Raw genomic sequence first — 24,862 nt, forward strand, 5'->3', positions numbered from 1 at the left:
GCTCGAGTTTAACAATAAGGCTAACAATGATAGCTGTAGTGCTGTGCAGAAAAGACATGTAGGGTTTGAAGCATTGTTTGGTGCGTATCTCTTACGACTTTGTTGATAAAGTGTTTTTAAGAGAGTTGAGATACAGTAGATTTGCCTTCTTGTCTCTTAGTAGTAACGACTGTCTGTTATAGACTAAACACTAGCTTGTTGGAAAAGATCAATATTTACACTAAGGATGGGCGATGTTTTAACATCCTCAACTTACTGGTAAAAATTCTCTGTATGATAAGATCTTGTCTTCCTGTGATAATACAAACTGATTTATTAACTATTAGAGACTGCTACTTTTTTGTTATTTACAGACATACTCAGAGTGCGATTTATACATTGACGATTAGCGAGGGGGACAATATTTCCATTAATGTTAGTTTGTTTTATACATGCTTTAATTAATCAATTTATGTTATTTATTTTAAATAACGTCTAATTTATTAATGAAACTGAAGTTTTTAGTGTTTTGTGGGCTATTTAGTGTATTCTGACCTGCTGACTGGCTATTTTAAAGGTTACTATAGGTCAGACTACACAAACTATGTGTTTAATTTGACTTTACTTTTAGGCTATAAGTAGAAACAAAGAAACGGGGCGTCAGCATCAATGCTTTCCATTCACTTTAAATGGGTGGCGTCAGGCGTTGCCGAACTGCATTATGGATCCGTTGGCACCGCTTCAGTGGCGTTGCTTACTACAGAAGTTGGGACTTTCTCAACTGTTTAAGCGCCGACGGAAGCATCAGCCAATTAGATCGCTGTATGCAAATACACCAACTCAGACAGTAGCCGATTGGTGACTAATTTCATTGGCTGACGCTGCTATGATGATCGCGTCAGCCCCAACTTCAGACACGCCCTCTGTCAAGTGTTGACGCTGAAGCCCCGTGTGAATCGAGCGTTACGATGTCTGTCGGTGCTTTGAATCTGATGGTTACAGACTGTTAAATGAATATTTTCCTGCATAGACTGATTGGAGTGATTATGCATTCATAATGGTGAACTGTTATGGGGTGGTCAAATGTATAATATTTTAATAATTAACATTTTTATTTAAAATACACTACTTCTCAGTATTAAAGAGCAGACCCCCACCATACATTACATTTTGACGTCCTCTCAAAAACCCTGCTTTTACTCCAAATTCACTTTATAGCATCATTTGAGTGTTTAAAATAACTTCTATTTGTCACCAGATGTGGATTCATATCACAGAATCAGGGAGAAAATATTATTTTATAGTATTCTATACAGTGATAAACACCAATGCTGCTTAGCATTGCATTCATTCATCCAATCATTCATGCATTTTCTTTTTGGCTTGGTCCCTTTATTAATCTGGGGTTGCCACAGTGGAATGAACCGCCGACTTATCCAGCATATGTTTTACACAGCGGATGCCCTTTCAGCTGCAACCCATCACATGGAAACATCCATACACACTCATTCACACACATACACTACGGTCAATTTAGCCTACCTAGTTCACCTATACCACATATTTTTGGGGGACTTGTGGGGGAATTTGGACTTGCATGGAAGAATCTATAAACAAAGTTTCATTTTAAAGAGTTGCTTTCACTATAAGACTTTAAAAAGAGTTTCAAGAGTTCGCCCTTCGCTGATGATTGATTATGGAGTGTGTTTGGCATGCAGTCCCGGGAGAGGAACCTGAACTTGTGAGATCCTCGAGCCCAGGGCTCCCCCTCATTGCGGGGCGAGAGGGTAGTCCGAGTTCAGGTAGGTCTCGAGAACTCCCCTGCTTGATAATTGTTGGAAGTAGATTATAATGCTATGAAGTGTCTATGCAGTCAATTTAGATTTGTCAATTTACTTATGTTACATGTTTTTGGTTTGTGGGAGGAAACCGGAGAGCCCGGTGAAAACCCACGCAAGCACGAGGAGAACATGCAAACTCCGCACAGAAACGCCGACCTGGCCTGGTAGTGTCCGAGCCGGTGACATTCTTGCTGTGCGGTCGTGGTGCTAACCACTAGGCCTCCATGCTGCCCTGACAAGGATATGGGAGGAGTTGGGGTTGCGGGGGGATTCTTCAAGATGAAGATGGCTGAAGTAAGATACTCTGGTTATTTATAGTGGTTAAGGAGTCGTCTGATTGGTAAATCAGTGTTAGCTAATGTGGACCAGGTGCTATGAATCATAAGCGCGCACTCTTCTCGAAATTAGTTTATAAATAAACTTCACATAAATGATTTTGAAGTTGAAACACAGGCTTTTCTGGTAAAATAAAGGTTATAATAATAATAATAATACAAATGCGAGAAATAAGAGGCCTTTGGTTACCTCTCAGTACAGTCAGGTGTGTTGTTCTCGCAGTGAATCCCACTGAATCCAGGTGGACAGGTGCAGGTGTAGCTGTTCACACAATCAGTGCAGTTGGCGCCGTTTTTACACGGGTTACTCTCACATTCGTTAATGTCCTCCTCGCATCTGCCGCCCCTGAAACCCGGCAGGCAGGTGCAAGCGAAGGCGTTCACTGCGTCTTTGCAGAAGCCACCGTTACTGCAGGGGTCTGGAGGAAAAAAAGGATGCTGTTAAACATCAGGACAAGATCAACTAGATGGACATATGGGTGTAATGGGACACTCACTGGGCTTGCAGTCATCGATGTCTGTCTCACAGTTGCGACCTGTGTAGCCCGCTTTGCAACTGCACTTGTAGCTGCCAATGGAGTTTTGGCAGATGGCGTCATTTCGGCAAGGATTTTTAACACACTCGTTGATGTCCACCTCACATGTTTGGCCTACAAGTAAGGAAAAGAAGTATGAGTATAGACTTTTTTGCTTTTTTAAATATCTGCAGGTTTGATGTTGATACAATGATGTTGTAACATTAAAATCTAAAAACATAAATAATGCCATTTAAAAAAAAAATGTAAAATTTGTTGTCATTTTTGTTTTGATACTTTATAGTCCATATATGGCACATTTATTACCCAACAAAAATATTTAACATAATGTGCATATTTTTTTATTTTATTAAATTAAGACATATGTTTTAAATGGAAACATTTGTATGACTTTCTAAAACTCACACAACAATAATGTGCTAAAAACACAAAAGCTTCAGCATAATTAAAAGTGTGTGTTGTATGACACTAACTGGCAACCAGAGCTTTTACCTTTTTCCAATTGGCTAATTTAATTGCAAGGTATTATTCCACAGTAGTGCTCTTTATCACATTAATGTACTTGGTATCACTCAAGGCTTGTATACACTGCACAGAATAGCAGTGTTATTTGAACTCTATCAAGGTTAAAACCAGCTCCAAATGAGTAAACATTGTCCCAATATTTTCAGATTTAAATTAACACTCTTGGGAGAGTTACATGTACACAATAAATGAGTAAAATTTACACTGTATCGAGTTAAAAATAACTCTGGTCTTCACTAGGAGTCGACTATTCCCTAACTCTAGTGTAAAAAAGTGAAAATTCAACACTTTAACAAAGAGAATTTAACTCTAGTTAAATTACACTATAAATGAGTTAAATTTACACTGTATCGAGGTGAAATTTAACTCTGATCTACACTACTGGGAGTTGACTGTTCTCTGACTCTAGTGTAAAAATGTAACACTTTAACAGAGAGAATTTAACTCTAGGTAAATTACACTATAACACTCTTGGGAGAGTTAACTGTACACAATTAATGAGTTAAATTTAAACTGTATCGAGTCAAAAAATAACTCTGGTCAACACTACTTATACACTACTGGGAGTAGACTGTTCCCTGACTCTAGTGTAAAAAGTGAAAATTCAACACTTTAACAGAGAATTTAACTCTAGCTAAATTACACAATAAATGAGTTAAATTTACACTGTATCGAGCTGAAAAATAACTCTGATCTACACTACTGGGAGTTGACTTTTCCCTGACTCTAGTTTAAAACAAAATGAAAATTCAACACTTAAACAAAGATAATTTGACTAGTTAAAATGCACTATAAATGAGTTAAATTTACACTGTATTAAGCTGAAAAATAACTCTGGTCTACACTACTGGGAGTTGACTTTCCCTGACTCTAGTGTAAAAGGTGAAAATTCAACACTTTAACAGAGAGATTTTAACTCTAGTTAATTTACACTATAAATGGGTTAACACTGTATCGAGTTAAAAAATAATTCTGGTCTTGTCATGTTCACCAGTGAACAACCACCAGATGTCGCTGGTAAACACACACACACACACTTAGGACTAAAAATCTGCCGATAAACTACATATTCAGTCATGCCACACACACACACCTGCTCCAAGTCTCCACTAATTAGAATCCCACAGCTGATCCTGCTTCAAGACTGATTACACACAGTATTTAAGCAGCACACACACTCATTCAGGTTGCCGAGTCTTGTTCACTGTAAAGTAGCATTACAACGCGTTCTCCTTGTCTTGTTTTCCTGTGTTTTGAACCTAGCCTTGTTTATTTAGTTATCCTTGTCTGCCGCCTGCCTTTCGACCTCTTGATTGTTAAACTGACTACGATTCTGGATTGTCCTCTCATACCTGTTTGCTCCCGTATGGACCACTGCTTGCCTGACTGAATAAACCTGCATATTGGATCCTACCTTCTGTTGTGGTGTTACTCCCCGACGTTACAGGTCTACACTACTGGGAGTAGACTTTTCCCTGACTCTAGTATAAAAAGTGAAAATTCAACACTTTAACAGAGAGAATTAAACTCTAGCTAAATTACACTATAAGTGAGTTAAATTTACACTGTATTGAGCTGAAAAATAACTCTGATCTACACTACTGGGAGTTGACTTTTCCCTGACTCAACACTTTGACAGAGATAATTTACCTCTAGTCTACATAGTAAACATTACAATACTCCTAATTGATAGTTGAAATAGCTTCAAAATAGGACAATTCTCCAAGAATGGCAATAAAAATAAATCATAATTATTTTATTAGTCATTTCTATCAACAAAAACATGTTAACACTGGACAGCAGCACTAAAATTGACACTTTTTACAAATTGACACTTTTTTTAAGACTGAAGGATTTAAAAAATGGCAAGACTTTTATGTTCCAATAAGATTTTTTTTTCTAGCAAATGTTGGATATAACACTGTCAAGTGTTGGTTACCTGCAACTCCTTGATTTTACAAATCAGCTTTGAACTCTGATTGTGTTTATTTATCAAAATCTTACTCTGTAATTTCAACACTTTACTCTGAAATGCTTTGACACCCAAAAATTAACACTGAATTGGCTGTGTATCTTTACGTATTAAGTAAGGTCTCGGCTCCATTCCACCAGGGGGCACTTCGAGTGAGCCAAGACCTTATACACAATACTGAGGCTAGAACAATACATCCTGCTTGTATGTGTGTGAATCTTGTACCTTGCCATCCCGCAGGACACACACAAGAGAAGCTCTCGTAGTCTTCCGATTCCTTGCAAACGCCTCCGTTCTTACAGGGTTTAGAGCTGCACGGGGCCAACAGGGTCTCACAGTTCTCGCCTGGAAGATACAAAATCAAAATACAGCATGAAAGATCTTTTTTTCAGCTCATAAAGATGTTTGCAGAAGACGTTCCTCCTCTAAGAAGGCTTAAATTTAGAAAGTGACACCGTGTTTCAGCGCACGTTCTGTACTGAATCGTCTTTTCTCTGTTGGAGATTAGCCTAGCAAAGCAAAGCACATTTGGCCTATCTGTTTCCACGACTGGAGGAAGCCAGCAGGTTTTCCTGCCATTGTCTGGCCATTTGAGTTTCTGTGAGAGAGGAAGCAGGGCAAACAGGAAACATGACAGGCTAACGTTCCCACCCTGGTGCGATCAGATTTTTGTTATTCTTGATATGACGCCGTGTGGATTTTTCCAAACAGAAAGTGGCTGGGAATTAATATGATTTTTGTTCCAGAGGCCGAACATCATTATCTGTTTGGTTAAATAACAGAGTCAGAGGAAAGAATGTGTCGTCTCCTGAAAACATGCTTTCCTGTATTGTCAACAGAGATACTTGAAGGGCTCATTGAGGAGCCATTGTCAACAAACAGGGACGAGATTGATGGAGGGAAGTCTCTTGACTCTCTGACCTAGAAATTGTAAATTAACAAGCAACAGTCTAGTCAAAGATTGAGAAAAATGCTTTATAATAATGCTCCATCAGTTAATGTATTTACTAACATGAACTAAGAGTGAATGGGTAGCACCGTGACGCAGTGGGGAGCACAGTCGCTTCACAGCAAGAAGGTCATTGGTTCGAGTCCTGGTTGGGTCAGTTGGCGTTTCTGTGTGGAGTTTTCCCTGTGTTTGCATGGGTTTCCTCCGGGTGCTCGGGTTTCCTCAACAGTCCAAACACATGCGCTATAGGTGAATTAGGTAAGCTAAATTGTCTATGGTGTATGAGTGTGAATGAGACTATATGGCTGTTTCCCAGTGATGGGTTGCAGCTGGAAGGGCATGCGCTGCATAAAACATATGCTAGATAAGTAGCCGGTTCATTCCGCGGTGGCAACCTCAGATTAATTAAGGGACTAAGCCTTGAATGAATGAATGAACTAAAAATGAACAATACTTGGACGGCATTCAATAATGATAGTTTAATATTTACTAATACATTATTAAAATTCCATCGCTGTGCTTGTTAATGTTAACAGTTAGCAAAGACGAATCAATACTGTAATGTTTTGTTCATTGTTTGCTCATTTTAATTAATACATCGACTAACATTAACTAATGGAACCTTATTGTAAAGAGTTTCCGAGTTGAATTGAATATTAAACAATAAAAAAAATCATAACTTCCTGTTTCAAACATGTCTAAACTATCAAAATGTCAATGGAAGCTTTAGGCGACATTATATTTCAAGTATTAGTCAGTATTAAAAAATAATATAGCAACAAAAAAAAAATTACAATTAAATAAATATATTATTATTTTAATATTTTGACAACAAATTTTTAGGGGTAACTTACAATTATCAGTGATCTAGTGGCTGCAGATCGCTAACAGACTACAAATCCGCCATTACATGGACTACAACTTTAAGCATGCAGCACACACACCGGTTCCTGATCCAGACTGATTACAAACTCGCACAGCTGAAGCTGCTTAAGCACTCATTACATAAACTATTTATACAGCACACTCACACACAGACATTGCTGAGTCTTGTTGTTTGTCTGTGAGCACTACGATGCTCTTTTTAATATTTAGCCTAGTCGTGTTTTGACCCTTTGCTTTGTCTGTTTGTTTTGATTTATTGCTGCCTGTACAGACTATTCGCCTGTTCTTTGACCACGACTTTGGATTGCTGCAAGTATCTGTTTGCTTGTGATCGTCTATTGCTTGCCTGACCATACTTTGTTCAATAAATACTGCACATGGCTTCTCAACTCCGTTGTCAGTGCCCACATTCACATTACAGTAGCTTGGCATACAGACAAACAAATACCCATTAGTCTATTGTTTTATTTCTAAATATTAATCTTTTTTTCTATATTTATCTATTAAATATTATTCTGTCTTATGTACACCACTTTGGTCAGGCTTGTAGCTGTCTTTAAATGTGCTTTTTACATAAATAAACTTAAACTAATACAAATATTAAACCTATTTTGTTATATTTTATTTCATATTTGATTTATTTAAAACTCATAAGCTTTTAATCACCTCTCAAATTCTAAATGGCGCAGTGTCAAATCTCTTACCAGTGTAAGGAAGCAGACAGTTGCATTTGTATCCGGCCACATCATCAATGCAGGTTCCTTGATTCAAGCATGGGTTGGAGGCACATTCGTTGATATTCGTTTGGCAATTGGGACCTATAATGAAACATCAGAAAGACGTGGTGAGGTCAAGTGGTGGTCAAAGAGCATGTAACAGTGCATTAGCAGAATGACCCATACTAACCGCTGAAGCCGGCGCGACATGTGCAGACGTAGCCACTGGTCATGTCCTTACAAGTGCCTCCATTCATACAGGGGTTGGACTCGCACTCGTTGTTGTTAATGTCACAGTTGACTCCACTCCAGCCAGAGTCGCAAATACAGTTATATCTGTGAGGAAACGACATATTTTATATTATATATCTAGCCTAAAGAGTTTCATTCATAATCTTTTTGTGCTTACAGTGGCTTTTCATGATTTTTGATGGATTTAATTAAATATAGGCAGAATAAAACAAACAAAAATAAACAAATTAATAAATAAATAAAGTGATTAATTAACAAATTAATTAACAATTTAATTAACAAATTATTAAAATAGAAAGAAAATAAATACATTAATAAATTAATAAATAAATTCAAATAATAAACTAATAATAATAATAATAAAAAAATTTATTAAATTAAATTAAATTAAATTAAATTAAATTAAAATTAAAATTAAAATTAATTAAATTAAATTAAATTAAATTTTAACTGACATTGGTGCCAGGTTTTCCATTAGAGATTTGTTAGTTTTTTTTGTAGGTTTATTGAAGGGAAAGTTCACCCAAATATAATGATATTTCATATTTTTTCTTTCCTATTACAAAAGTCAGTGGCTACCAGTTACAAACATTCTTCAACATATCTTCTTTTGTGTTTAACAAAAAAAATAAAAACAAATACCCATAAGTTTTAAACTACTTTAACTATCTCTTTAAAACAAATATCATTTGCACAACCTTTAGATCCTTTCATGTTTGTTTAATACAGGGGTCACCAATCTCGGTCCTGGAGGGCCGGTGTCCATGCAGGGTTTAGCTCCAACTTGCTTCAACACACCTGCCTGGATGTTTCAAGTATACCTTGTAAGACCTTGATTCAGGTGTGTTTGATAAAGTCTGGAGCTAAAATCTGCAGAACACCGGCCCTCCAGGAACAAGTTTGGTGACCACTGGTTTAATAGATCAGAAAATATTACCAGAATATATATTATGTATTGACTACTATTAAAAGGTCTGGGGTAGGTTTTAAAAGATGTCTTAGGGGCTATTCGCAGATTCTGTCTAAAGCTGTGAGAGGCTCCACTTTCATCACCAATTTCTCATTCCATGGTGTCAGTTGTTGATAAGAAACCATCATTGCGCTCTCTCAGGAACCAACACAGACAAGCCCTATCTGCAGCTCTGACACAGGCTTTACTCATGAAGAAAATAAAAAAAAATGCCACAGTGTTTGAGTGTTTTGCTCATCTCTGAAGTGTATAGACTATCATTAGCTATGTTTTTTTTTTGCAAATGCGCATAAAAAAACAGTTGATGGAAACGAACTTATAAAGAACTTATGCGCCTAACTGGGTAGGATAAACTTTTTATTCGATAAGAAAAGATGCGCATAAACTGCGATGGAAACACTTTTACAGCACAAACTCCAACATGCGCATTAAAAAAGGTCATGTGATTATGTTAAAAGAGATCATGTGATGCTTAAAAAGTATGTAAATGGATAAAAGTCAGGCTGAGCACTTATAAAACATCTGAAATGTTGTCTCGGTCATTATAAAACACCTTACCGTTTCAGTATTAATGTTATTATATTATTAATGACCTCCAGAATCAAGAGTGCCTGTGCTCTGCGTCTGACACCTTCATACGCCACTGCGCGCTCACTGCTTGTCAGGATTGTTTTCTGAGATGCATTCATTTAGAAAAGATTGAAGTAGCTTCTCCTACTGCAGCAAATGCAGTTTTTACTGTTGATATTTGGCGCCATTTAATCAGGAAGTGACGATTTTGTTCGCTTTGACTCGTTGGATGGAAACGATGCTTTATTCGCACTTTTATAACCCAGTTTTGCGCATAAAGTTTATTCGCATTTTTGGATGGAAACAGCTATTGTTACTGAAATGTTGTTTGTAAGCAACTCTCTGTCAGAATTCTGCCACTCTGGTCTTGTTAATTATTGTTTTGGTGGCAGAGTCCAGACACTAGTTCGGCCATGTCTTGTGTGTTGTGCTTGGCTTGAGTTTTCTTGCATCGAGCACTGCTTTTTTTTGTCATTGTACAATCTCAGAAATAAAGTTATGCGAGCTGTCACTGGGGTGGTGCCTTCTCAAAAGGTGCACATTTGTACTTAAAGGCTCCACATTAGTACTTCGAAAGCATATATTATTACCTAAAAGGTTTAAGAGGAACACTTTTGTACTTTTTAGCTACTAATATGCACATTAAAGGTATCATTGTGGACCTTTATTAAGTGACATTTATGAAAAAAAGCTTTTTACTTACCGGTTTATAACCTTATCATTATTTATAAAATTAAACTGCTTAACCTGAACAGATGAGAAAATGTTAATTTACAAGAAAAGAAGTCTGATGAATTTAGACACTTTTGTCAAGCCCAAAGTTAATCATACCCCTGGGTAATTTCAATCTTGACTGTACACATTTTGCACTGACCTCAAACTTTTAAACAGTGGAGAACAAGTAATACACACCCATTGACTTTGTCTTCACAGTGTCCATGGATACAGGGGTTGCTGAGGCATTCGTTGAGCTGTGATTGGCAGGTGGTGTCATGATAGCCCTCTCTGCACAGACAAGTGAAGCCATTGACTCCATCCACACAGGTTCCGCCATTGTGGCAGGGGTTGATGGCACATTCATCGATATTGATGTTGCACATTTTCCCTACAAAATAAGATCAGACCATGAAAACTTTGCATAGTGTTACTCAAAGTTATTCAAAATACCTTCAGTATCGATTGGATTAATTTGCCGGCTCCTCATTTAAAATTATAGGCTTAAAAGGAATAGTTCACACAAAAATACAATTTACATATTATTTACTGACACTTAAGTGGTTCTAAACCATTGTGTGTATTTTATTCTGTTGAACACAAAAGAAGATTTCCTGAAGAAAGCTGAAAAAAACGTAGGTTTTGACTCCCATAGTACAGTGTTTCTCAACCACGTTCCTGCAGGACCACCAGCTCTGCACATTTCCATGTATCCTTAACCAAACGGATTCAGACCATCAGCTCATTAGCAGACACTGAAAGACCTGTAATGGGTATGACATCCAAAAACATGCAGTGTTGTGGTCCTCCAGGAACGTGGTTGAGAAACACTGCCATAGTAGGTAAAACAAGAAGTCAATGGTTACAGGTTTTCAGCTTTCCTCAAAATAACTTCTTTTGTGTTCAACAGAAGAAAGAAACCCATAAAGGTTTAAAAGAAATAAAGGTAGTATTAAAGTTAATGATGACAGATTTGTAGTTTTTGGGTGAACTATCCCTTTAAGGCCCAGCTTACTATTCCAGCAGCACTATTCACCCAACGCAATGCCCAGCATAAAGGTAGAGGTTTCGTTTGTCACTTGTCTTTAAAGTACCGGCCAAATTCCCCCTTTTAAAAGATCGACTTTCACAAATCTTTGGCAAATCTTTTCTCCTTTCAAACTCCCAGATGTCCTGGAGATCTGGGTCTGAATGGGGGAGCGGGCCGCACAGCAGGCGGGGATTGGGTGAGACTGTAAGCCAACACCGCGGCCCAGACCGGAGTGTGTGCTCGCTGGCCAGCTGTCTCTCCCCACACTGCTTTTGTGGCCCGTCTCACCTGTTGAACTCTTTGTTGACTCGCCATCTCATCTACACTGGTAAAGTCCTGGGCTTACCGTACCACCTAGACTTGACTTCCACAGTGGCTTTTCTGAAGATTTTGATGTTTAATTTTTAGTGTCAAATCCCAGATGTTAAGGATAAATCAATTTAGACGAAAATAGGATGAATTCCTGAATTCCTATTGATTTCTAAAGGATCTACATTGTAAAAAATATATCTCTTAATTAACAGTTTCCGTATTTTGTTTTGCGTATTTTGGATTTATTTACGGTTGTGAATTGCATTATGGGATGTTGATCACTGCTCTGCCGACTTTTATTGTCGAAAATTCAACTCTGCAGTTTAACAAAGTGACATTTACTGCCATTTTAGTAGTTTGAAAAAATATAATATATAATAAATAATATATAGGGAAATAAGACAGTTAAAGAACAGAAAGTATACAGTTTTTTGGGTGTAATATACAACACCAACCCAAACAATATATATATTGCTGCACAATATTGCAAGAGTTCACACTTAGCTGATGAGTGATTATTGTTGGTCTCAGGAGAGAGCCCTGAGCTCATAAGATCCTCGAGCCCAGGGCTCCCTCCCATTTGCAAGGCGAGAGGGGAGTTTGAGCTCAGGTACATCTCGAGAACTCCCCTGCTGTAGTAGCTAATGAACAGATAGTGATTGCTCTCAAAGGATAACTACTTACTAGGAGCATGTCTATGGTGCGGATTTGGATTAGTCAATTAACCTAAGTCGCATATTATTGGACGATGGAAGGAAACTGGGGAACCCAGTTAAACCAATGTGAGCACGGGGAGAATGTGTAAACTCAGCACAGAAATGTCAGCTGGCTTGGTAAGGACTAGAACCAGTGACGTTCTTGTTGTGAGGCAACAGTGCTAACAACTGGGCCACCGTGCCACCCATCTAGGAAAGGAGGAGGAGTAGTGGTGGAAGGGCGGGATTCTCCAAAATGAAGATGGCTGGCATATGGAACTTAGAGTATTTATAGTGGCTTAGGAATCGTTTGGTTGGTGAATCATAAATTGAATAATGCAGGACTGGCCGCAAGCAATCATAAGCACGTGATAAATAATTATAAATAAACTTCACATCGTTTCAGCATCAATATCGCAATATGCAAATCCGCAACAGTCACATAGCACAAGCTAAAATGTCAAATTGGGATTGTTATTAACCAGCAACTACAGTTCAGAGTACATTAGTATACACTAATATAATTTATTCATTTATTTATTCAATTTTCTCGATGAACTCCTCCGACTTATTTCTGGCTAATAGAATGGCTAAGAAGAGATGTACACTTGTTTAGAGCTTGGCTATGGTATTGATTTGGTATGTTCAATTTACTTAATTCTTGAAATTTCATTGGGACAACCTAACTTTTTATGTTCAATCCACATAAATTTGTAAAAATTGTTAAGTTAACTTTATAAATTTGTGTTGGGACAGCATGAATGAATTGTGTGGAACTGCATTTTGTACAGTGTAGGGATTTTAACTGGAGACATTCTCGCTGTAAGGCAACAGTGCTAATCACTGGGCCGCCGTGTCGCCCATCTGAAAAGAAGGGGGAGTAGGGGTGGAGGGGGGGGGGTGATTCTTAAAGACGAAGAGACTGCTATAAGAAAACTCTGGTTACTTATAGTGAGTTAGGAGACATCTGATTGGCGAATCAATCGTGAGCTGATGTGGGACCAGCTGTGAGCAATCATAAGCACTCGATCCTCTCAAAATTAGTTCATAAATAAACTTCACAAAGTGAATCTTAAAGGTACAAAAGTGTACCCTAAACGTACTAATGTCGACCTGTACAGTACAAAAGCGTACCTATAGAAAAGGTGCCATCACAGTGACAGATTTTACACCTTTATTTCTGAGTATGCCACCTAGTCCAACAATAAATAATGACCACATTTCCCCTCCTCCGTCAATTCAGATATAACATCACATGATGCAATGTCACTCACCTGTGTATCCCGGTTCACAGGCACACTCGTACCCATTTATCTTATCGATGCATCTCCCGAAATCACAGGGATTGCTCTGACAGTCATCCAGGTTGATCTCACAGTTAGCTCCTGTTGACACAAGGCAAGGTAAGTTTATTTACATAGCACATTTCATTTATTCATTCAATTTCCTTCGGCTTAGTCTCTATTTCAAAGACTGCCACAGCGGAATGAACCGCCAACTATTCCTGCATATGTTTTACACAGCAGATGCCCTTCCAGCCGCAACCCAGTACTGGGAAACACCCATCTACTCTCACATTCACACTATGACCAATTTAGTTTATTCAATTCACCTATAGCGCATGTCTTTGGACTGTGGAGGAAACCGGAGCACCCGAATGAAACCCACTCGAACAGGGTGAGAACATGCAAACTCCACACATGTGCCAACTTCCAGTACTCAAACCAGCGACCTTCTTGCTGAGGCGACAGTGCTAACCACTGAGCCACCATGCCACTCAGCACATTTAATACACAATGCTTCCAGCAGCTTCCAGAAATGATCAGACGTGCTCCAACGATAGGCACATTCAAATCAAGACTTGAAACACACTTATAATTTGCCCCATTACAGTAAAAGTGGCACCTGCAGTTCCTTTGGGGCAGACGCACAAGTAGGCATTCTCACGGTCCTGGCAGGTGCCTCCGTTTTGGCATGGCTGACTGAGACACTCATTAATGTTGATCTCGCACAGACGGCCCATGAAACCCGCACGGCAGACGCAGGTGAAGGACGCCAGGCCATCTTTACAGGTGCCGTAGTGACACGGGTTGGACAGACACTCATCTACATCTGTCTCACAGTGCTGCCCTGTGTATCCTGAAAGCAAAACAGACTCATTATTTATATTTGCATAACATTTTTTACAAGGTTTTACAATACATCAATCCCCAATACCTAAAACTAACCTCAAACTGTTGTCATGATACTGAAATTCGATACCAATCGGTACTTCAATCGGAAATTTTAAAAACGTCTATTTCCCGTTATCATTTTCAGCAATGTTGAGTTCTTTCTTAAACAGCGCTGATTTGCCGTTGTGTTCACATGCTCAACAGAAATGACTGTGATTGGCTGTGAAGGTCATCAGTTCACCAAACTCACCGCTGTTTACAGAGTGTATCCACAGATACAGGGACATCGGAGCATTTTAAAGCCACGAAGATCAGTTAATTCTTCAGTGGATCGCTCGTATGTCAGCTTATAAACAGACCAGCTGTGCAATTAATAGGCTTAATTAGTTTAATTAGGCAAGTTAGGGTAATTAGGCAATGTCATTGTATAATGATGGTTCTGCAGACAATTAAAAATATTACTTAATAAAGCCACTAATATTGAATTAAATATTGAAATAAAAATTAAAAACTGCTTTTATTCTAGCCGAAATAAAACAAATCAGACTTTCTCCAGAAGAAAAAATATTATAGGAAATACTGTGAAAAATGTGTTCCTCTGTTAAACATAATTTGTGAAATATTTGAAAATATGTATACCCCCCCCCCAAATAGCCAAAAAAAATAATTTTTCCATTTCTTTAATACTTTTTAGTACTAATTAGAAGCTGATGGCATCTTCATACCTTCAGTGCACTGGCAGGTGTACATATTGGGCCCATCCATACACTTGGCCCCATTTTTACAAGGAGTACTAGCGCACTCGTCAATGTCGAACTGGCATTGGCTCCCCGAAAATCCTACAAAAAAAGAAGATCATTACAATAATTCCTCCAGCTTCATTCCTCCACACTCCTCTATACAGCAGCATTCATTAATACCCAGCTGCATGCTTTTTTTCTCAGGTTTTCAAGCTTTTTTTTTCTGAGAGTGGGAGAAGAGGGGGTAAAATGGCGGTAAAAAACCCTCCTGACCAAGGGCACCAGACAAAGAGGAACTGTCTATTCATAGGAACGCCAAGCCATGCCGGTTGCCTCCTTTGTCCCGTGGAAGTTTTCCATCACAATGTGCATTCTTCCATCCAGCCTTCGCCCCCCTCTTCGAGCCTGTCCCACCAAAAAGAGCCCCGCGCAACCCCTGACCCCATGCTATTCAACAGCCCCCCGTCGCTCAGGGACCCCCAGCATTTGTGCTTTCTCCCCCAGTTATTTTAATCCCTCACTAAAGACGTCTGCTGCTCAAATATACAGTCTGAACACATTAACGGCTACAAATCCATCAGGGTAGAGACTTATGGGACATTTATCACACTTTTTGTGAGTCAATTTCGATCTGAGAGGTTGATGATATGTTTTTAGGGTGCCTACACTGAAAAAGAATGAATCATTGGGTTTACTACATTTTTTTAAGCTAAGTGGTTGCACAAAAATATTCGGGCTGAATTTAAACAAAGAAATCAAATTGAACACTACTACATTTATTTAGTTTGTTTGTTTAAATTCAGCCCATATAAATTGAGCACAGATATATTTATTAAAATAATATTTTAGTCACCAAACATATTTAAAAATTGAAAGATAGTACAATCAAATTCAAGCAAAATTTTGCAAAAATAAATTACAACCTACAAAATTTCCACACATTTTTTATTTATTTTTTATTTTTTTGCTTCTTTTGACTTTTCTCAATTTTAAATTTGTATTTAATATTTTTCTATAACATATACATTTGGCTGTGCTAGTTTTTGGACCGTTATTGCAAGTTATTTTGTTAGATAGCTCCAGATTTGGCCCCGGTAATGTATATGCACAAATATAATATTGTATAGCTTCCTATTAAAAATATGAATTTAAAAGAGACATTTGTGAGAGGTGAACCTAGATATGCTGAGCACTGTAGCTATGCTTCAATCCATCTATTTTCATGAACATTTTGTAATATCGCATAAAAACCGATGGATGAAAACGTCAAGATGAACAAAAAAACACATTAAAAAATGACAAATAGGATAAACCTTTATGTCATTTTGTTATACGAGATCATGTGATGAAATAGCATTAAAGGTGCAGTATGTAAGTTTAACACCCAGTGGTTAAACTAGATATTGCACAACTGGTTCAAAACACATGCAAGCGCAGGTTTCCAGATTGTCGACCAACAGGAGCGAGCCTGACTATCGAGCCTAAAGGCTGATTTAAATAATGTTCTAAATAAAAGCAACGGCACGTGATAGCAGGAATATTTTATTCCTGCCATATTAGGGTTTTTCTTACAACCAACATCTGAAATTTATATTTAAAAACGGATTCTACTTCTTGCAGCTGAACAACAGGATAAACTGACAATGATCAGTGATTCATCATGTACATTTAATAATGTTAAAGAGGTTTAATATGTATTAATTAGATTATTAACCTTACCATTTTGTTGGCGTGAGTGTTTGTGTATTGTGTTTAAATTTCTGTCATGTTGCTGTCAATTACAGCCAAATTGCTTATCACTGCAAATCTCATCACGTAGTGTGTTGTTAGGACACAAGGTTACAATGGTTAACCTGCTCATTTAATGTTTACGCTCGTAATATTTATATTACTTGCTAATTAATAAACACCTCATGGGGAACTCTGAATCAGCAACCCATTTCAGAATCTGCTACTGTCGACCGGAGGTCGCATTTTGGTCACGGATGCATACGTTGAGAGCTTTTATGACTTAATGAATGTAATACATGATTTTCCAACAAAGCAACCCGGGGTGCTGTAATATAATTGGCTAAACTGGAATTGAGCGGGTTAAAGGGGCCAAAACAGACAACCCTTCCGGCACGGAAAACAAACTTTCAAAGCAGAATATCTGACTTCAGCATTGTTTTTCCAGATATACAAGGATGTTAGCATGTTTCGTAAATATCTGCAAACATATTATGGTATTTTTATGCTTTAAAAAATTTAAAAACTTACAAACAGCACCTTTAATGGGCAAACCAGATGGTTCAGTATTAAGGCTGATTTATACTTCTGCGTCAAACGCCGGCGTATGCTACGTCGTTGACGCATAGCCCTTTGCCGTGGCCGTCGCTGAAGTGCACCTCTCAAAATATGTAACTACATGTCGCAGCAATGCAAAGCGCAAGCTCTGTGATTGGTCGGCTTGGTAGCACTGACGAGTCTGGGCGGGACCAAGAGCCGCGCGAGCGGCGCTAGCCCAATGGAGCAATTGTTTACAAGTCCCGTGAAGGAGCTCCAGATGGAAAGTTTTGTTTTGTGTTTACCTCATAGTTAAAGTTGTTGCACGTCCGCTGGTTCCTGCCTCAAAATGAGCGAGTTTGAGCCACTTGTACATCCCGGAAGTGTTTAGGAAATCAAACAGCAGTGAAGAAACTCGACACAGAGCAACATTTACACCTCACTGCCAACTAGTGTTTCGGAAGTGTTAATGCAGACCAACAGAGACAGCGCGCAGAAGTATAAACCAGGCTTTATTATTATTATTATTATTATTATTATTATTATTATATAGTTATAACCTCCAAAAGTCTTGAGCATCTCTGCTCCCGAAGAGCATCTCAACATGTGATCATTGCATTTTGTCTCCTGAGGTGCAAATAATTTATTATGTAAGAAAAAGATTAATGCAGCTTTTGCACATTTTTTAAATTTGCTTATTTGGATGGAAACATAGTTAACCATAGTCTTATGATATTCTGTTTCATAGACATGGCGCTTTGTTTTTTCAAAGAAATTCAATTTTTTTCTGTAGACAGACCTGGATTACGGATGCCAGGGGTTTTCAATGGCAGAAGTTACAAAAGTAAATGTAATGAGTTTCTGGGGGGGGGGTTGAACTTACCGAACTTGTTTGATAATAATCCAGATAATGAATTCATAACTAGCTTCTGCCATTGAGACCCCCTGGCATCTGTAATCAAGGTCTGTCTTCAGAAAAAAACAAGAATTTCTTCGAGCGTCTAAAAATGCCACATTTCGAAGAGCACCCATTGTAGTTGCTAGGGATTTGGTGTGTACACTACTGAAAAGGATCCCTGCGCCGCATGCTGAAAAGGAGCTCTGATTTCCATCTGAAACGATGGTGAAGGGGCCAGGCCTCCACTTCTTCAGCCTCCCGAATTCCTCTACACCACTCTTGGGGGTTTAGTTCCCGCCCGTCCCCCTCTCCTCCATACACACCCTGATGATAGAGCCTCTTTCATTTACTGTATGCATGATTTCCTCAGCATCCCAAATGCGCTGTTTTCCTACATGAAGGGGCCTTTTCAACGACTAACTAATTTAATTAAATTAGTTTCACATAGTTAGAACTAGACAAAGCATCAAAGTATGGGCAAAAGACATAAAATATAATGCATTTATAAATTAGTTTTTTAGATTTGAAAAAGATTCAAACAAAGACTAAAAATACTAAACAAGTGCCTACAGTTTGGTATAATTAGAGTTACAAGTTACATAGAATAAACTGTGAATTACATTGAAAACTTTAGTTCATTCTTCGGTCTATTAAGAAAAAAAAACTATTTTTACATGTAACATTATTTTAAAATATGCTCTTATAAATAATTAAAAATATCATTTTTATTTAACAAAAAAAAAGATCTTACCAGGAAAAAAACTGCATTAACAGATTATTTAGAAACATTAGTACATTATTTGGAAACACTGCATTTGTGAACCAAATTTCAAAATGTGATTTTTAATCATGTGTGTTACACTTTACACAGTTGAAACCAGAAGTTTACATCCACTTCACAGCAGTGATGCCATCATGAAGAAAGAACATTATGGAGAAATACTGAAGCAACATCTCAAGACATCAGCCAGGAAATTAAAACTTGGCCACAAATGGGTCTTTCAAACAGAGCGTGACCCTAAGCATACTGCCAAATAAGTTACAATGTGCTTTAAGGTCAACAGAGTGAATGTTTGGGAGTGGCCATCACAAAGCCCTGATCTCAATCCTATAGAAAATTTGTGGGCAGAGTTGAAAAGGCTTGTGTGAGCAAGACAGCCAACAAATCTGACTCAGTTACAGCAATTCTGTCAGGAGGAATGGGCCAAAATTCCTTCAAACTAATGAGAGAAGATTGTGGAAGGATACCCACAATATTTGACCAACGTTGTACAGTTTAAAATCAAAGCTAAAAAATACCAAGGAAATGTGTTTAAACTTTTAACTGTCTAGAAATTAATAAAAAAGTATCAACAATTTTTTTTCTCTCATTATTCTGCCATTTATTGAATGTAAATCATTTAGGTAACCCTAACGAACCTAAAATAGTAAATGTTTAGTATGATTTACCATCAGACATTTTTTTAATGGTTATGTTCCTTTTTTAGCAACCCAAGCTCATTCTGGAAACGTAGCCCCGCGGACGTTTCTGGAGACCGCGATTTACGTGGCCGGAGGTACGTAAAAGGCCGTGTTGGTTTTTTTCGAGCGAACGCTGCGGGGCGGTGTGGCGCCGTTCCGCCCCTCCTCTTCGCGCTCGCCGGCCGACGGCTCGCCTCCGACTGGAGGGCTTTTCCGAACCAATCAGTTTGTCCGCTTAGCTCACAGCGTTGCATCGGCGGAGCGGAGGCCCCGGAGGAGGAGGAGGAGCCGGAGCCGGCCGCGGTGGACGACGACCAGGATCGAGTCCGGGGAACGGCGGGTTCCGGAAATCAGGTGAGACGAAAAACGGAATCCGAAAAATTAGGGCGAGAATGCGGCGGGATCCGAAAACGCAGTCGAAATCGAAGACGAGGGCTTTTTTCTTTTTTTTTTCCGATCCGGCGGCTTTTCGCGCGAGAACGGATTCGCGAAAACAAAAAAAAACGCTCGAATACGTACCTCGTACCTACTTTCCACAATGAGCCCGGGTTGTTTTTTAGAGCGTATGTAAACTTCTGGTTTCAACTGTACATCTGGCATTAATACTTTTGTGGCCGTTCACAATTAAAACAATGACACTGTACTATGAAAACAGTACAAATGATACCAAACACTACACTACAAAAGTCTAAAACTACTAAACAACTATCTACAGTTTGCTATGATAAAAAAGTTACATATATTATACTGTGAATGTAAAAAAATGTTTTACATGTAAAATTGTTTTAAAATATGCAATTATTAAATAGAATATTTATTTAACAAAAATATATGTGGACCCCAGAAAAAAAAAGCACAATATTACACTACTTAGAATCATTAGTACATAATGTGCATTATTATAAATGCTGCATTTGTGAAGTAAGTTTCACCGTTTTATATTTTATATATCTGTATTATCTATAATCTCCATTACTTTTGTGGCTTTTCACATATACAACACTATTTTTTTGCAAGGAATGAATGAATCATATCATCTTACTCAAGCAAAAACAGTCAGAATTCTAACTCTCTGCAAGCGTTGATATGGATTATTGTGAGTATTTTATCTGGGGCTGTGTAAGCCTGCCTCGGGGCAGGGATTAGTGTTCTCCTCTCTGTTCTGTCCTGGGAGGTGATTGACCCCTGCAAGCTCACCTGTGGGGCACTCGCATTGGTAGTTGTTGATCTTGTCGATGCACTTCCCATTGTTGAGGCAGGGCATGCTGGCGCACTCATCGGTATTGATCTGACAGAAGACTCCCTCGTACCCTGCCAATTAACATAGGAGAATAAGCTCCGGACTTAGGCAGAAAACTCAACATGTCTAACAATGTTGTTAGCGTTTCTTTTGTGTGTAATCAACCGAATATATTAACTGTATTTGTACTGCAGGCCTGTGGTATGCTGATGAATGTTCAGTTCAGTTTAGTTTGCTTTATTTTGTCATTTTAAACATCACAGTAGATGTAATGCAGAATGAAATTCCTATGTCGACACCATACCTGCCAACACTCCCGTTTTTCCCAGGAGTCTCCCGTATTTTAGACCCATCTCCCGCCAACCTCCCGTTTTGTTATTTCTTCCGGAAAACTCCTGTTATTTCAACCATAATACACCCCCACCCCTCCCATCCCCAATCCGGATCCGATGGCAGCGGCTGCCCGAGACACGCTTCACTGTACAGTTACTAACATCTAATTACACAGTACCCGGTTCTCAACTGTCAACAGTGTTATTCAGACACCTCACCCCCAAACCTAACCAGATACAGATGTTGGCAGGTATAGTTGACACCCAGGAAGAACATAAAAACATCAGAAAACACTTTAAAAACATGATTAATACACTTTCGTTAATATATATAAATATAGTTATATAAAATATAAACCAATTTAAAATCACAAAAAGGAATAAATAAATACATAAATGTTGCACAGTTTGCTATATTATTTATAATATTATATATTTATAATATAATATTTATAATATATTTAAATATAATATTATTGACAGTCATTATTGTCATAAAAAAACATCAGAAGACACTATAAAAACCTAACATAATTAATAAGTTTACAAAAACGTGAAAATATAGTGATATAAAATCTAAACCAATTTAAAATGCATATATATATATATATATATATATATATATATATATATATATATATATATATATATATATATATATATATATATATATATATATATATTGCACATTTTACTATAATATTTACTTTTGACATTGATACTTGTCATAAAAACATCAGAAAACACTATAAAACCTAAATTAATGAGTAATCTTTCCTAAATATATACAAATATAGATATATAAAATATAAACCAATTTAAAATGCCAAAAATGATTAAATAAACACTTAAATATTGCACAGTTTCCTTTGATATATACTACTGACATTCATAATGGTCCTAAAAAAACATCAGAAAACACTATAAAAACATAATTAATAGCTTTACATAAATTTATGAAAATAATGTTATATAAAATATAAACCAATTTAAAATGGCAAAAAAAGTAATACTGCACAGTTTACTATAATATTGACTATTGACATTGATACTTTTCATAAAAAACATCAGAACACTATAAAAACTTAAATTAAAGAATAAGCTTTCTTAAATATATACAAATATAGGTATATAAAATATAAACCAACTTAAAATAACAAAAGGGATAACTAAATACTTAAATGTTGCACAGTTTGCTAAAATATATACTACTGACAGTAATAATTGTCATAAAAAACATCAGAAAACACTATAAAAACATAACATAATGAATAGGTTTACATGAAAATATAGTGATATAAAATATAAACCAAATTAAAATGGTAAACAAAAATTACACAGTTTACTATAATATTTACTTTTTATAGAGATAATTGTGATTTTAAAAACATCAAAAACACTATAAAAACCTAGCATAATTAATAAGCTTTTATAAATATATGAAAATATAGTGATATAAAACATAAACCAATTTAAAATGGCAAAAACAATAAATAAATACTTAAATATTGCACAGTTTTTTAATAACATTTACTTTTGACAGTGATAATTGCCATAAAAACAAAAGAAAACACTATAAAAACCTAACATAATTAATAAGCTTTCATAATAATATAAAAATATATAAATTATAAACCATTTTAAAATCACTAAAAGGAATTAATAAAAACTTACACATTGCACAGTTTGCTGTAATATTTAATATTTGCAGTGATAATATTAAAACATGAGCATTTATTTTCAGATAGACACACAGTTAAAGTAGTTCCAGGTAGGTTTTGGCCGCATTACAGTTGCATATCACTACGCTAAATGATTTTGAGTTATTTCACAGCCTACAATAGTCAAAAATAAAATTAAAACAAAAGGCTTTGAATGAAATGCACAAGAAACTAGTCTCACACAGCAGCTGTTTAAGTATAAATGTCTTAAAATAGAACATTTGATTAATATTTTTTAAGTTTGGTAACCATAGTACAGTGTAAGCAAAATAATTCACTCTGGAATTATTGAATTATTACAAAATATCACTTCGCATCTCATATATGCTGATAAAAAGTTATAACTGAACAATTAAGTAATCCTTACACAGTCTGCCATCAATTTCATTATTCTTGTTACCAAAAATGAAAAAGTTTTTCCTTTGCGTTTTAAAAAGAATTTCAACTCTAAAAAATACAAATAATAAAAAATAAATGAAAATAAAAATATAAAATAATAAATAAAAATAAATAAGTAAATAATAATAAGTAAATAATAAACAGATAATAAATTAATAATAATAAATAAATAAATAAATAATAATACACAATAATAAATACATAATAATACATAAAAAATGCATAATAAAAAATAATAATGAATAAAAAAATCGATAACTAAAAATATATAAATACATTAATTAACTAATTAATATGTATACATTTTTAAATTAAGGAGAATTTTCTAGACAAGTAAAAATATCTTATTTTCAGAAATAATACGTCAAAATTAAGTTTGCTTTTTCGTTGTTATCGATGGCAACCTATTGGAAGATTAAGATGCTACTTTTAAAGAAAAACTCACTTAATTTTGACTTATTATTTTTGAAAACAAGAAGTTTTGCTTATAAAGAAAATGCTTCTTAATTTAAGAATCTGGACTAGAAACAAGACAAAAACTCTAACTAAAAGCATTTTGTTCAGTGTGAGGTAATAACATCCCCAATGGATTAAAATGTTTCCTATAAAAAAAGCAGGAGTTCCTCCGGTTACCTGGCATACAGATGCAATGGAATCCTCCAATCTGATCTAAACAGGTGGCGTCGTTTTGGCACGGGGTGGAAAGGCACTCATTTATGTCCAGCTCACATCGAGCTCCCACATATCCCTGCAGACATTTACACTGGAACGAGCCTTTTGTGTTTATACACTTTCCAGCATGTTCACAAGGGTTTGCACCTAAAAGATGGACACAAAACACTTAAAATACTGCATTTAAAAATATTACATGATCCTAACTAGATTTTTACAATGTTGGCTTTAGGCCAATTGCTGCGGTGTTTAAGGGATGATTATAATGCTGGTGTGATTGCTCTGTTAGTGCAGTTCAATTAAAAAGTCTGAAGGATGCTACAGGTATCCAGACCTTTGTTAACACCATACAAGAATACCAAGACTTCAATCCACTTCTAGAGGAATTGTAGTGAGGTTCGATGGTAATATGAATGCAGTATAGACCATAGACATCCAAAAATAAGACACAATGTCACAAGATGCAACCATAAAAGGGATAGAATGACTATTTTTCATATTCTATTTGTAATTTTGTCCATTATAGCCAGTGTGTGAGTGACAGGGGGGTTTGTGGGGGTATGACCCCCTTAATTATTTTTTGAACCCCCCTAAAGGAAATCAAATCTAGATGTATGTCTTTTAGGTCTGCCTTTTAAATAGTTTGCTCTGATCTGTATCATAGATAATATTAATAATG

General features: G+C 36.6%; 1 protein-coding gene across 4 annotated transcripts in view; it reads right to left on the minus strand.

Moving 5' to 3' along the window:
- notch1b (notch receptor 1b) overlaps positions 1-24,862 on the minus strand; it is a 185,819-nt gene that overhangs the window by 34,398 nt on the left and 126,559 nt on the right. For 3 of the 4 annotated variants that reach the window (XM_087252914.1, XM_087252915.1, XM_087252913.1), the window contains 11 exons: positions 24,145-24,330; positions 21,017-21,130; positions 15,181-15,294; positions 14,187-14,420; positions 13,556-13,666; positions 10,443-10,635; positions 7,929-8,074; positions 7,727-7,840; positions 5,414-5,533; positions 2,653-2,805; positions 2,346-2,574 (listed from right to left, as the gene is read on the minus strand). In XM_087252914.1, coding sequence (XP_087109040.1) covers positions 2,346-2,574; positions 2,653-2,805; positions 5,414-5,533; positions 7,727-7,840; positions 7,929-8,074; positions 10,443-10,635; positions 13,556-13,666; positions 14,187-14,420; positions 15,181-15,294; positions 21,017-21,130; positions 24,145-24,330 — 1,714 coding nt within the window. 4 annotated transcript variants of the gene reach the window in all.

The sequence above is a fragment of the Danio rerio genome, chromosome 5 (genome assembly GCF_052040795.2).
Source record: "Danio rerio strain M-AB ecotype USA chromosome 5, GRCz13ab, whole genome shotgun sequence".
Lineage (NCBI taxonomy): Eukaryota > Metazoa > Chordata > Actinopteri > Cypriniformes > Danionidae > Danio > Danio rerio.